Genomic DNA, 12,380 nt, shown 5'->3' on the forward strand with positions numbered 1-12,380 from the left:
TTAGTTTTTTGATTGATCTTGTGGCTTCCACCTCAATGGGAAAATTTCCCCTGGATCTGCTCTTGACTCCTAGTGTACTTCAAACCCTTCAGTCCCTCACAGTCTAAAAGCTGAGAGAAGGGAAATGAAATAGAAAGGATTATGTATAGTTGCAGGGGGTTTTAAATTCCAAAAAATCTTAAGGATAGGAAAGAGGATTGGTACCAGACAAACCTGGCATTTTAGGCCCATCTCTGTCAACTTATAAGCTGTGGCCTTGAGATCACGTTAGTTAGTGCTTTCTGCCTCTGTTTCTTCATCTGTAAAATAAATGCTGAAGATTAAGGTCAATTATGTAACGCATCTGTGTAGCACAAAAGTAGATGACACTATTAGGAAGGAGGCTTTTTAGATAATCCCTAACTGACTTCTCTGTATCTTCATTGGGCTAAGACTGTTTTTTAACTTGCAGCTCTCTGTTTCTTTTTTTTTTTTTTTTTTCTTTTTGTTTGTTTTAACTGGTAGTATAGGTTGGGCATCAGCCTTCTTCAATAATTTGATTGTATACAGATTGAAATCCTTTCCATTTCCAAGCACTTAAGAGGCAAAGCCAATTTTTCACTGTCGGTTCCCTTACCTTATATCTCTTAGTACCACCCCCTACTCCTATTCATTGATTCCTGGTAAAAGCTCTAGTTGGAGAGCCCAAAGGAAAGGAAAATGATCTTTCAAAATTAAAGGTGAACAGCTTCGCTTAAACTGATTAAAATTGTAGCTCCACCCTCGGGCCTCTAGAGGGCAGTATATGGACACATTTGCCCAGGTTAGGGGACTAGGTTTGATCAATTTTGTCCTGCATCAAACGATAAAAGGGTAATAGAAAATGTATCCTATGAGTGTCCTTTACTTTAAGAGACTACAACCTTCATACTTTTGGGTGTTAAACTGCCATTGCTCTTGTTAAGGGGTGGTGTGTTTTTGTTTTTCGAGGTAGAGTCTGGTTGTCGCCCAAGGCCGGAATGCAGTGGCGCAATTCAGGCTCACTGCAATCTCCGCCTCCCAGGTTCAAGCGATTCTTCTCCCTCGCCCCCTGAGTAGCTTGGACTACAGGCACACACCACCGCGCTCGGCCAATTTTTTTGTATTTGCATTAGAGACTGGTTTCACCATATTGGCCAGGCTGGTCTAACCTTGTGATCCGCCTGCCTCGGCCTCCCAAAGTGCCGAATTACAGGCGTGAACCACCACGCCTGGCCTTGGACAGTTTGTTTTTTAAGAGCTGGGGTCTCGGCTGGGCACGCCTATAATCCCAGCACTTTGGGAAGCCGTGGCGGGTGGATCACCTGAGATCGGGAGTTCAAGACCAACCTAACCAACATGGAGAAACCCCATCTCTACTAAGAATATGAAAAAATTAACCCGGTGTGGTGGCACATGCCCGTAATCCCAGCTACTCGGGAGGCTGAGGTAGGAGAATCGCTTGAACCTGGGAGGCAGAGGTTGCGGTGAGCCAAGATTGAGCCTTTGCACTCCAGTCTGGCAAGAAGAGTGAAACTCCATTTAAAAAAAAAAAAAAAAGACGGAGTCTTGCTCTGTTGCCCAGGCTTGAGTGCAGTGCCCGCGATCTTGGCTCAGTGCAACCTCGAACTCCTGGGTTTAAGCCATCCTCCCGCCTTGAGCCTCCCGAGTGCTAGGACTACAGGAGTGTACCACCAAGGGGCAATTTTTCTTTTTTTTTTTTTTCTACACAAAATAAAAGCTGGCTATTCAGTGTTGTTTGTTCACTTTTGTTTGTGGAGAAATTCGAGTAGCCCAAGGAATCTCAAATTCTTGGAACCACTATTTTAGGTATTTCTGTTCTTGTTCCTGGATATGAGAACTGAGTGATTGACCTTGCTTTCCCTAAAAGATAAACAGGATAGTTGTAGTTGCAACAGGATAGAGGTAGGTCTACCCTGGGGTAAAAGCAGAGATCACAGCCAGGAGAAACCTGACTGGATCCCAAGGCCTCCTCCAGGGTGGGGCGGCAGGGGCGTCTGAAATCTCCCACGTCTCAGCCCCTGTTTTGGATTCCTCGTCACCTTTCACACTGCCCGAGCTCCGGACCACAGCCCCGGTGCGCGAGCGTCCTATTGTTTGTGCTTGGGTGGCGGGGGTGGGGGGGTGGGGGGGCCGGTAATGGACTCCAGACTGGAGCGAGAGTGACAGCAAAAAGAGCCAATCTCTTCTCCGAGGCGTCCTGGCAACCTGCCTGTCTTGGCTCCAGGAGGTGGGCGCAACAGCTTCGAGGCTACGCTTCCAGCCAATGGCTGGGAGATGAGCTGAGGGGCGTGAGTGGCCTTCACTCCAGCCGGACTTAACAGCTGCTGGCCCCGCCCCTTCGCGAGAACTCTGAGCACTGGGCCCGTATAACAGTATTGCTGAGGACGCCGGACCCGGTAAGGGGTCTGGGGGTGGGAAAGAAGACGGGGAGGAGGGGGGCTGCTGAGTCGGGCAGCGGAGAGGGCCTTAGCGCCCAGGTGTGCTCCGAACCTCAGGGACAACAAAACTACCAGTACCTGCCTCCACTCCCTCTGGATGCTTTTGAGATCGCGGGTTGTTGCAACAAGACCCTTTTGTGCCCGGATGCCGGACATATCTTCCTACGTAACGTGTAACGTGCCCGTGGGGAGTGAGGGGTCATCACCTGCACCAACGGGTGGCATTTCTGTATTACAGCAAAAGGCTGTCCCTCCCAAACCTGGGTTTCTGGGCTGAGTTCATCTGCGAGTCGGCCCTACCTGCACTGCTCCGGTCTAGTACAAGCAGGCTGCTGGCATTGAGGTAGGTGGCAGAGAGAGTAAGGGTCCCTTGGCCTCGGGGCAAAGTGAAGACTGCTCCTATTCCCATCTCTAGGTTTCTCTGCCTCCCTACCCACCACTCACCCGCCCCGACACATTGGTCTCCAGCATCTCAGCAGCAGTTTAGACATTTCTCACCCCTCCTCACTTTGGCCCTGCTGGGTCAGTGCTCTCTGTTCGGCAATGTGAGGAAGAAATTCTTGCAGGGCAGAGAGCAGAAAAATTACATTCCTTCTCCAGCCTGCCCCTGACATTCTGGCCATTAACTCTTCAATTTGCTGAGCCCACTGCAGTGGTATAGACAAGATGGAGGTGGTCCGGAACCCTGGGTTGGGGTCCAGTTATGAGCTGGGTTCAATTTTTTTAGGGTGAAGGGAGGGAGAGTTGGAGACTAAAAGGCCTTCAAAGACAGTTATTACAGTAGTCTGACCCCTTATCGGGTTTTGCTTTTCAGAGTTTCAGTTAACCATGGTCAACCACTTTGGAAACTGGGTGAACATAGTACAATAAGATATTTTGAAGCTAGAAGTGGTGGCTCATGCCTGCAATAATCCCAGGACTTTATGAGGCCAAGGTTGAAGGATCACTTGAGCCCAGGAGTTTGGGACCAGCCTACGCCACATAGTAAGACCTCATCTCTATAAAAACAAAACAAAACAAAACAAAACAAAACAAAACAAAACACCATGCATAGTTGCATGCACCTCTGGTCCCAGCTACTCAGGAGTTTCAGGCAGGAGGATGGCTTGAGCCTGGGAGTTTTGAGGCTGTAGTGAGCCAAGATCATGCCATTGTACTCCAGCCTGGACAACAAAGCGAGACCCCATCTGGGGTGGGGGGAAGCCAGGCACAGTGGCTCATGCCTGTAATCCCAGCACTTTGGGAAGCTAAGACGGCAAGATTGCTTGAGGCCAGGAGTTTAAGACCAGCCCTGACAACGTAGTGAGACTCGGCGTGTCTACAGAAAAATTAGCCAGGCTTGATGACACATACTTGTGGTCCCAGCTACTGGGTAGGCTGAGGTAGGAGGATGGCTTGAGCCCAGGAGGTTGAAGCTGCAGTGAGCCATGACTGATAACTGACTTCATCACCCAGCCTTTTTTTTTTTTTTTTTTTTTTTTTTTTGAGACAGGGTCTTGCTCTGTTGCCTAGGCTGGAGTACGGTCGCACCATCATGATTCACTGCAGTATCAACCTCCTGGGCTCAAGCCATCCTCTCATCTCAGCACTCTTCTCCCCACCACCCCAATAGCTAAAACTTCAGACAGGCACAACCACGCCCAGCTAATTTATTTTTGTTTTCTAGAGATACAGTCTCACTATGTTGCACAAGCTGGTCTTGAACTCCTGGGCTCAAGTGATCCTCCTGCCATGGCCTCCCAAAATGTTGGGATTACAGGCATGAGCCACCACGCCTGGCCAAAAAATAAAGATATTTTGAGAGAGAGACCACATTCACATAACTTTGTTTTTGTTTTGAGATAGGGTCTCTTTCTCTGTTGCCAAGCTGAAGTGCAGTGGCACAGTCAGCTCACTGTAACCTCAAAATCCTGGTCTTAGATCTTCTTACCTCAGCCTCCAGAGTAGCTGAGACCACAGGTGCACTCCACCACGCCCAATTAACTTTTTATTTTTTGTAGAGATGGGGTCTCCGACTCCTGGCCTCAAGCAGTCCTCCTGCCTAGGTCTCCCAAAGAGCTAGGATTACAAGAGTGAGCCACCATACCCAGCCCTTTTATTATAATATAATGTTATAATTTTTCTATTTTGTTATTAATCTCTTACTGTGGGTAATTTGTTAATTGAACTATAAAAGGTATGTATGTATAGGGAAAAAAAAAAACAGTAATACAGGGTTTAATACAATCCATGGTTTCAAACATCCACTGGGGGTTGTAGAACATATCCCCAGTGGATAAGGGGGTACTGCTGTACTTGTTGACTCTTCATGTTAGCTCTGCAGGGCAGATATTATTTCAGAGATGAGGAAGCAAGTTCAGAGAGGCTTGGTATCTTGCTCAGGAAATAGGTCTGGTTAATGAATAGCAAGATACAGTTTCAAAAACCCAAGGTAGTTAGCCCCCAGAATCTGGGCTCCTTCACCCAATTAGTCTGCCACTACTTTTTTCCCTTTTTTATCCCTGTTTTAAGTCAGTCTGGGACAGGCGTGGTGGCTCACACCTGTAATCCCAGCATTTGGGAGGCCAAGGTGGGCAGATCACTCCAGGTCAGGAGTTCGAGACCAGCCTGACCAACATGGTGAAACCCTGCCTCTACTAAAAATACAAAAATTAGCTGGTATGGTGGCAGGCGCCTGTAATCCCAACTACTCGGGAGGCTGAGGCAGGAGAATTGCTTGAACCCAGGAGCCAAGATTGTGCCATTGCACTCCAGCCTAGGGGAAAAAGCAAGACTTTGTCTCAAAAAAAAAAAAAAAGTCAGTCTGCCCCTCACTTGTCCTCTGATGACTTCAGAAATAATAAACTGGCCAGTAGACATTTGGCTCTGGTCCTTTAGGCCCTTGCCCCAGGCATGGTTCTCTATGGTGGACAAAGTTCAGAGCGCAAGATGAAAGACAGTTGATTCTAGAAGCACTCATTCCTCCTACCCCATTCCCCACCCTCATTACCTGCCATCCGGTCAGAACAGTCTATCTCTGAAATGCTCCAAGTTTTCGTTTGTTTTAACTGGCCCATTTGGACTTCCACTCTCAAGACTCCCCATTTGCCCAGAAAGCTCCTTGCTGACATTCTCTGCGTCTCCCTCCTACCCATTCCCTTAGGTCTCCCTAATATCCCCTCCCAAGGTCTCCCTATCTTGATCCCAGAATCTTCCTTCTACAGGTCTGCTACTATGCTGCTGCTGCACAGAGCTATGGTCCTCAGGCTCCAACAGGCCTGCAGGTAGGCCATCCCTGGGGGACTTGCCTCCTAGCCCCCATCTCCCGCCCTTAGTGTTTTTTACAATATCTTACCTTCCAAATAAGATAGTTGAGAGAGAGTCCAGGGAGGACAGAGAAAGCCAGATCCCACTTTTCCCACCTATCCCTTGAGAAACTGAGTTCCAACTGAAGGAAGAAATGGCCAACCATGGAGAAAAGAAGTAGATCCTAGGCCTTCACTGGCCCTTTCATATGACCATACGTGCTACTAAGAAGACCTCTCTCTCTTCCAGACTCAAGTCAATCCACTCAAGGCTCTGCATTCAGGCCTGCTCCACAAATGAGTCATTTCAGCCCCAGCGCCCCAGCCTCACCTTCTCTGGTGATAACTCCAGCACCGGGGGATGGAGAGTCATGGGGACCCTATTAGGTCTCGGTGCAGTGTTGGCCTATCAGGACCATCGGTGTAGGGTAAGTGGGGAAGGGACTTCATTGTCAGAACAGACTGGGTGCAGTGGGTCACACCTGTTATCCCAGCACTTTTCGGAGGCCTAGGTGGGTGGATCACTTGAGTTCAGGAGTTTGAGACCAGTCTAGGCAACATGGCAAAACCCCGTCTCTAGTAAAAATACAAAAATTAGCCAGGTGTGGTGGCATGTTCAAGAGGCTGAGGCATGAGAATCACTGGAACCTGGAAGGCTAAGTCTTCAGTGAGCCGAGATCAAGATTGGGCCACTTGAGCCCAGGTGACAGAGTGAGACTCCATCTCAAAAAAAAAAAAAATTGTCAGAACAGAGGAATCAGTTCTAGTAAACACAGGCAACCCAGGCTGTGACCCATGTTCTTGCAGTTACTAGAGAGTCCACAGTCACACAGTCTTCGTGCACAGTAGAGATGAAATCTGCTACCTTCAGTTTCCAGTGGCCAAGACTGTAGGTTGGGTCAGGATGAACTAGAGTGATTTCTTCTTCTTTTTTTTTTTTTTTTTTTTTTTGAGACGGAGTTTCGCTCTTGTTACCCAGACTGGAGTGCAATGGCACGATCTCGGCTCACCGCAACCTCCACCTCCTGGGTTGAAGCAATTCTCCTGCCTCAGCCTCCTTGATTTCTTCTTAATAGTCTCTTCCCTTTTGTCTTACTCCTTCCCTGCAAACAGGCTGCTCAGGAGTCAACACACATATACACTAAGGAGGAAGTGAGTTCCCATACCAGCCCTGCAACTGGGATCTGGGTGACTCTGGGCTCTGAGGTCTTTGATGTCACAGAATTTGTGGACCTACATCCAGGGGGGCCATCAAAGCTGATGCTAGCAGCTGGGGGTCCCCTAGAGCCCTTCTGGGCCCTCTATGCTGTTCACAACCAGTCTCATGTACGTGAGTTACTGGCTCAATACAAGATTGGGGAGCTGAGCCCCGAAGACAAGGTGGCCCCCACTGTGGAGACCTCTGACCCTTATGCTGATGATCCTGTACGTCATCCAGCCCTGAAGGTCAACAGCCAGTGCCCCTTTAATGCAGAGCCCCCCCCTGAGCTGCTGACAGAAAACTACATCACACCCAACCCTATCTTCTTCACCCGGAACCATCTGCCTGTTCCTAACGTGGATCCAGACACCTATCGATTACACGTAGTAGGAGCACCTGGGGGTCAATCACTGTCTCTGTCCCTGGATGACTTGCACAAGTTTCCCAAGTACGAGATCACAGTCACTCTGCAGTGTGCTGGCAACCGGCGCTCTGAGATGACTCAGGTCAAAGAAGTAAAAGGTCTAGAGTGGAGGACAGGAGCCATCAGCACTGCACGCTGGGGTGGCGCACGGCTCTGTGATGTGTTAGCCCAGGCTGGCCACCAACTCTGTGAAACTGAGGCCCACGTCTGCTTTGAAGGACTGGACTCAGATCCTACTGGGACTGCCTATGGAGCATCCATCCCTCTGGCTCGGGCCATGGACCCTGAAGCGGAGGTCCTGCTGGCATATGAGATGAATGGGCAGCCTCTGCCTCGTGACCATGGCTTCCCTGTGCGTGTGGTGGTTCCTGGAGTGGTGGGTGCGCGCCATGTCAAATGGCTGGGCAGAGTAAGTGTGCAGCCAGAGGAAAGTTACAGCCACTGGCAACGGCGAGATTACAAAGGCTTCTCTCCATCTGTGGACTGGGACACTGTCAATTTTGACTCTGCTCCATCCATTCAGGAACTTCCTGTCCAGTCGGCCATCACAGAGCCCCAGGATGGAGAGACTGTAGAGTCAGGGGAAGTGACCATCAAGGGCTATGCATGGAGTGGTGGTGGCAGGGCTGTGATCCGGGTGGATGTGTCTCTAGATGGGGGCCTAACCTGGCAGGTGGCAGAGTTGGATGGAGAGGAACAGCGCCCCAGGAAGGCCTGGGCGTGGCGTCTGTGGCAGTTGCAAGTCCCTGTGCCAGCTGGACAGAAGGAACTGAACATCGTTTGTAAGGCTGTGGATGATGGCTACAATGTGCAGCCAGACACCGTGGCCCCAATCTGGAACCTGCGAGGTGTGCTTAGCAATGCCTGGCATCGTGTCCACGTCCATGTCGCCCCATGAACATGGAAAGGAGCCACCTCAACCCCTTTTCCCACCTACTGGCCTCACTGCTTCAGAAATATCTTTCCCATCTCTCGACATCTTGGATCACAACTCTGGCCTTCCTAAGCCATACCCAAGTACACATATAGCACATTTCACCCAGGGACCCTCCGTCTTTGAACAGTATGTTACATACCCCTCTCGGCCTTTGAACCTGTGCCAGGAAGTGTGAGCTGTTACAGTAAGGGGCTAGAAGTAAGACAAGTAATTCTGGAGACAAGCACGATTTTGTCTTCCTACCCCACCTCCATTTCTAACGCCTACTGCCATCAAGGCCTTGTTTTGCTTTTCCTTTTGGATTCTTCAAAGAAATGTGTATGGCATATGTAAGAAAAGTGTATATACTATTTTCTACTGCTTCTCCAGGTTGCCAGAGGGTTGTGAGGAAAGCAAGGGGTGCAACCGTCTCCTTTTATAGTTCTACTTTTCTAATAGTCTGTTTAAGATCATTACTCTTGGGCCTAGGGAGTGAGCCTATTGCAGGAGAGAGGACGCATTTGTACTGCGATGTATAATGAGATTAGTCCAAAACAAACAAAGTTGGGGAGGAAGACAGAGAGGAAGCAGTCTTGTAGGTTAAAAAGTAAGGCTTCTGGCCGGGCGCGGTGGTTCATGCCTGTAATCCCAGCACTTTGGGAGGCCGAGGCAGGTAAATCACTTGAGGTCAGGAGTTTGAGACCAGCCTGGCCAACATGGTGAAACTCTGTCTCTACTAAAAATATGAAAAAAAAAAAAAATTAGCCAGGTGTGGTGGCTCACCTCTGTAGTCTCAGCTACTTGGGAGGCTGAGGCATGAGAATCGCTTGAACCGGGGAGGCAGAGGTTGCAGTGAGCTGAGATCACACCACTGCACTCTAGCCAGGGCAGCAGAGTGAGACTCAGTCTCAAAAAAAAAAAAAAAAAAAAAATAGCTGGGTGTAGTGGCAGGCATCTGTAATTCCAGCTACTTGGGAGGCTGAGGCAGGAGAATTGCTTACACCAAGGAGGTGGAGGTTGCAGTGAGCCGAGATCGCGCCACTACACTCCAGCCTGGATGACAGCGAGACTCCGTCTCAAAAAACTAAAGTAAGTAGGGTTTCCTTCTCAGGTCTGGCAATATCTGCAGTGGCACCTAGGTGATTGACCTCAGGATACCACAAAGGGGACAAAAACATTTACCCTCCAACTCCTCTCCCAACAATTCCAATACACTTAGCAGGAAAGGTAAAGAATGCTAGGAGTTTACAATCAACATTGTCTTAAGAGATTGTGAAAGTAAAATAAATCTTGGGGCCCCAGAATCACTGAGCTAAAGGGAAAAGTCAAGCTGGAACTGGTTAGAGCAAACTTGCCTCCCATTCAAAGTCATCCCTCTACTCACTGAGATAAACGCGTTTCTGATTGTCTCCTTTGAGAGGACTACAACCATTTGCCTCTTCTCTACCTATGACCTGGAAGCCCCCTCCCAGCTTTGAGTTGTCCCGCCTTTACATATATTGATTGATGTCTCTTGTCTCCCTAAAATGTATAAAACCAAGCTGTGCTAGGATCACCTAGGGCATGTGTCAGGACCTCCTGACGCTGTTACAGGAGCGTGTCCTTAACTTGGCAAAATAAACTTCCGAAATTGAGACCTGTCTCAGATTTTGGGGGTTCACATGGTACAGCGGGAAAACGAGGCTCTAGGGGCAGACGTGCCAGGCCGCATAGGGCGTCCAGTATGTGCTTAGATTGCAAACTGGGCGCAGATTAAAGGCTAGCCTTTGGGCCACCTTCGGCAGGTGACAGTGCCTTTCGGACTTAAATCTTTCGGCGCTCAGCTACTCTCCCCTAGCTCCTCTCCCTTTTTCCCCAGCAGTCTCCCCGGCTTGGGGACGCTCGGTGTTCGGCCACGCCGCCTGTCGCCCGGTAGTGGGACCGGAAGTTGTTAGGGGGAGGGGGACGGCTGTAATGGGGGGGAATATTTGGGGGGGCAGGTCCCTTCTCAGGTGAAGCCGCTGATGGAGATGGAGCCGCCGCCGCCGCCACCGCCTCTGAGCGCCCGGGTCCTGGCTCCGGCCCGGCGATTGCCGCCGCCTCAGTGACCTCACTCCCCCCGCACTGGGCCGCCCGGGCCAGAGTGGGGGAACGCTGCCGCCCCGCCTCCCTTTCCCCCAACACCGTCCCCTCTCCCCCACCAGCCTGCGCGCGCGCGGAGACGCCTCAGGTGAGTGAGGGGCGGGGCTTGGGGCAAAGCGGGGGCGGGGCCTCGCTGGCCGGGGGCGGGGCCTGAAGGGCTCGGCCGTTAAAGGAGGGGGAGACGTGGGCGAAGGAAGGGGCCAGGCTGGGCGAGGGGCGCGGGTTGGGCAGGGGTCCGAGGGATGGAAGATGGCCGGAGGAGTTTGGCCCAAGGCCCCAGTATTAAGAGAGTGGTAACAAGGACTTGGGGGGTCCTAAAAAGGCGGGAGACGGATCCAGACGGGGGTCTGAGGACAGGCAGGAGCTGGCAGGCGCGGGGCTCCTCCGTGGGGATGTGGCTTGGGTATACAGCAGAAGGACAGAGAGGAGAAAGGAGCAGCAGAGAGGGTATCTAACAAAAAAAGTGAGGGACCCGGGTGTTGGGTCGAGGAATGCTGAAGACAGGAGTCTGGAGAGAACGATGTAGGCCTAAGTAAGAAGATCTGGGAGGTAATGAGCATATTGGGAGAAACCTGTAGAGAAGAAACTTAGGATGGAGCGAGAAGTGCACAGCGTAGGGTGAGAGGTGTGGGGAACTTAGGAAGCAAGTCTGGGAAGGAAGAGATTCACTTCCTACCAGCCCTAAGAACGAAATGCAACAGAGGAAGCCCCAGGGCAGACATCCAGATGGGAGCTGCAAACATGGGAAGCAGGCTGCCTGCTTCCTGTGTACCGAAACAGCCCTCCCTGTACCTCCTCACACAAACCCCATCCCGTTATTTTCTTACCCCTTGTCTGCTAGAGTTGTAAGTTCTCACTTTTTAAATTTTCTATGTTATTTCTGTGCCTTTAAAAAATATATATGACTAGTCCTGTCTGGGAACAGTGGAATGTCTAATGGAACGTACCCCATTCCCTCTCCAAGGTCAAGAGCTTCCAGGAATTTTTTTTTTTTTTTTTTTTGTGAGACGAAGTTTCACTCTTGTTGCCCAGGCTGGAGTGCAGTGGCGGGATCTCAGCTCACTGCAACCTCCGCCTCCCCGGTTCAAGCGATTCTCCTGCCTCAGCCTCCTGAGTAGCAGGATTACGGGCCACCATGCCCAGCTAATATTTTATAATTTTAGTAGATATGGGGTTCCACCATGTTGGCCAGCCTGGTCTCAAACTCCTGACCTCAGGTGATCCACCTACCTTGTATCCCAAAGTGCTGGGATTACAGGCGTGGGCCATCACGCCTGGCTGGAAAATATTTTTGCATACCTTATTTTGCCTCATTCCCTTCTCACATAAACAAAATTGTCTACTGTTGTGACTCTTACCAACCCTCACTTGTATGTCTAGGAACTCCTACTGTGCCTCTCTCCCCAGCATCAATGGTGGGTTTGGTGTGTTCCTGACATGCTCACATGTGAACTTTAGGTGTTCCATCATCATGGTTAACCAGATGACCACTGAAGACTGTCTCCCCTTACTGACACTTGCTCACTTTGCCTGGGTGAAGATACATGTTCATGTACTTAAGGAAGCATGAAAATGTTGTCTGACTACCTAGAATAGTGCCACTTAAGATAACTCAGATTCTGAGAATAAGGCCAGATAAAAGGCCAAATCAGACAATCTTTGAAAGCATAGTGTTTTGTTTGGTTGGGGTGTATGAAATGCCCAGCTGGTAATCCCTCACCTCCTCGTGAACCTGCCAGTAGGTCAGTGAATCTTGCTCTGTGATTTGCAGGAGGACTTCAGCTTTCCCTAACGGCCCAAAGCCAGAGAGTCCAGACAGCGCCTTGGGTCATGAGAACAGTGAGATGAGTAGCTCCTGAGATGATAAAATCTTAAAAGAAGAAAATAGCCTTACCATTGGGAAGCAGGAGAAGTTTCACTGGAGCTGCTGGGGTGGGCTTCAGGGTGGTGCGAGCTGCTCTCATTTCGGCAGCTT

General features: G+C 50.1%; 2 protein-coding genes across 6 annotated transcripts in view; both read left to right on the top strand.

Annotated features, from left to right (window-relative positions):
- Window positions 1-2,240: 2,240 nt before the first annotated feature.
- On the top strand, window positions 2,241-9,918 carry SUOX (sulfite oxidase). 3 transcript variants are annotated; one of them, XM_074402738.1, is made up of 6 exons: window positions 2,241-2,417; window positions 2,698-2,802; window positions 3,274-3,443; window positions 5,663-5,722; window positions 5,994-6,171; window positions 6,857-9,918. In XM_074402738.1, exons 4-6 carry the CDS (start codon window positions 5,673-5,675, stop codon window positions 8,264-8,266), a joined length of 1,638 nt encoding a protein of 545 aa, XP_074258839.1. In that variant the 5' UTR covers window positions 2,241-2,417; window positions 2,698-2,802; window positions 3,274-3,443; window positions 5,663-5,672; the 3' UTR covers window positions 8,267-9,918. The 3 variants fall into 3 exon arrangements, with proteins under 3 accessions (XP_074258839.1, XP_003939355.2, XP_003939354.2); XM_003939305.4 differs by lacking the exon at window positions 3,274-3,443 and having other exon boundaries at window positions 2,242-2,417; XM_003939306.4 differs by lacking the exons at window positions 2,698-2,802; window positions 3,274-3,443.
- A 267-nt stretch (window positions 9,919-10,185) lies between these two features.
- Window positions 10,186-12,380, top strand: part of IKZF4 (IKAROS family zinc finger 4) — a 34,606-nt gene continuing 32,411 nt past the window's right edge. For all 3 annotated transcript variants that reach the window (XM_074402735.1, XM_039472084.2, XM_039472082.2), the window contains exon 1: window positions 10,186-10,493. The gene's annotated coding sequence lies outside the window, so the exon portion shown is untranslated. The remainder of the gene's footprint in view (window positions 10,494-12,380) is intronic.

The sequence above is a fragment of the Saimiri boliviensis genome, chromosome 7 (genome assembly GCF_048565385.1).
Source record: "Saimiri boliviensis isolate mSaiBol1 chromosome 7, mSaiBol1.pri, whole genome shotgun sequence".
In the NCBI taxonomy this organism is placed as follows: domain Eukaryota; kingdom Metazoa; phylum Chordata; class Mammalia; order Primates; family Cebidae; genus Saimiri; species Saimiri boliviensis.

What these genes read in the sequence shown, in the direction of transcription:
- SUOX (XM_074402738.1), top strand. Translation starts at nt 5,673, where the DNA reads ATGCTGCTGCTGCACAGAGCTATGGTCCTCAGGCTCCAACAGGCCTGC. An exon ending in AGGCTCCAACAGGCCTGCAG is followed by an intron (nt 5,723 to 5,993) that starts GTAGGCCATCCC and finishes TCTCTCTTCCAG; the next exon opens with ACTCAAGTCAATCCACTCAA. An exon ending in ATCAGGACCATCGGTGTAGG is followed by an intron (nt 6,172 to 6,856) that starts GTAAGTGGGGAA and finishes CCCTGCAAACAG; the next exon opens with GCTGCTCAGGAGTCAACACA.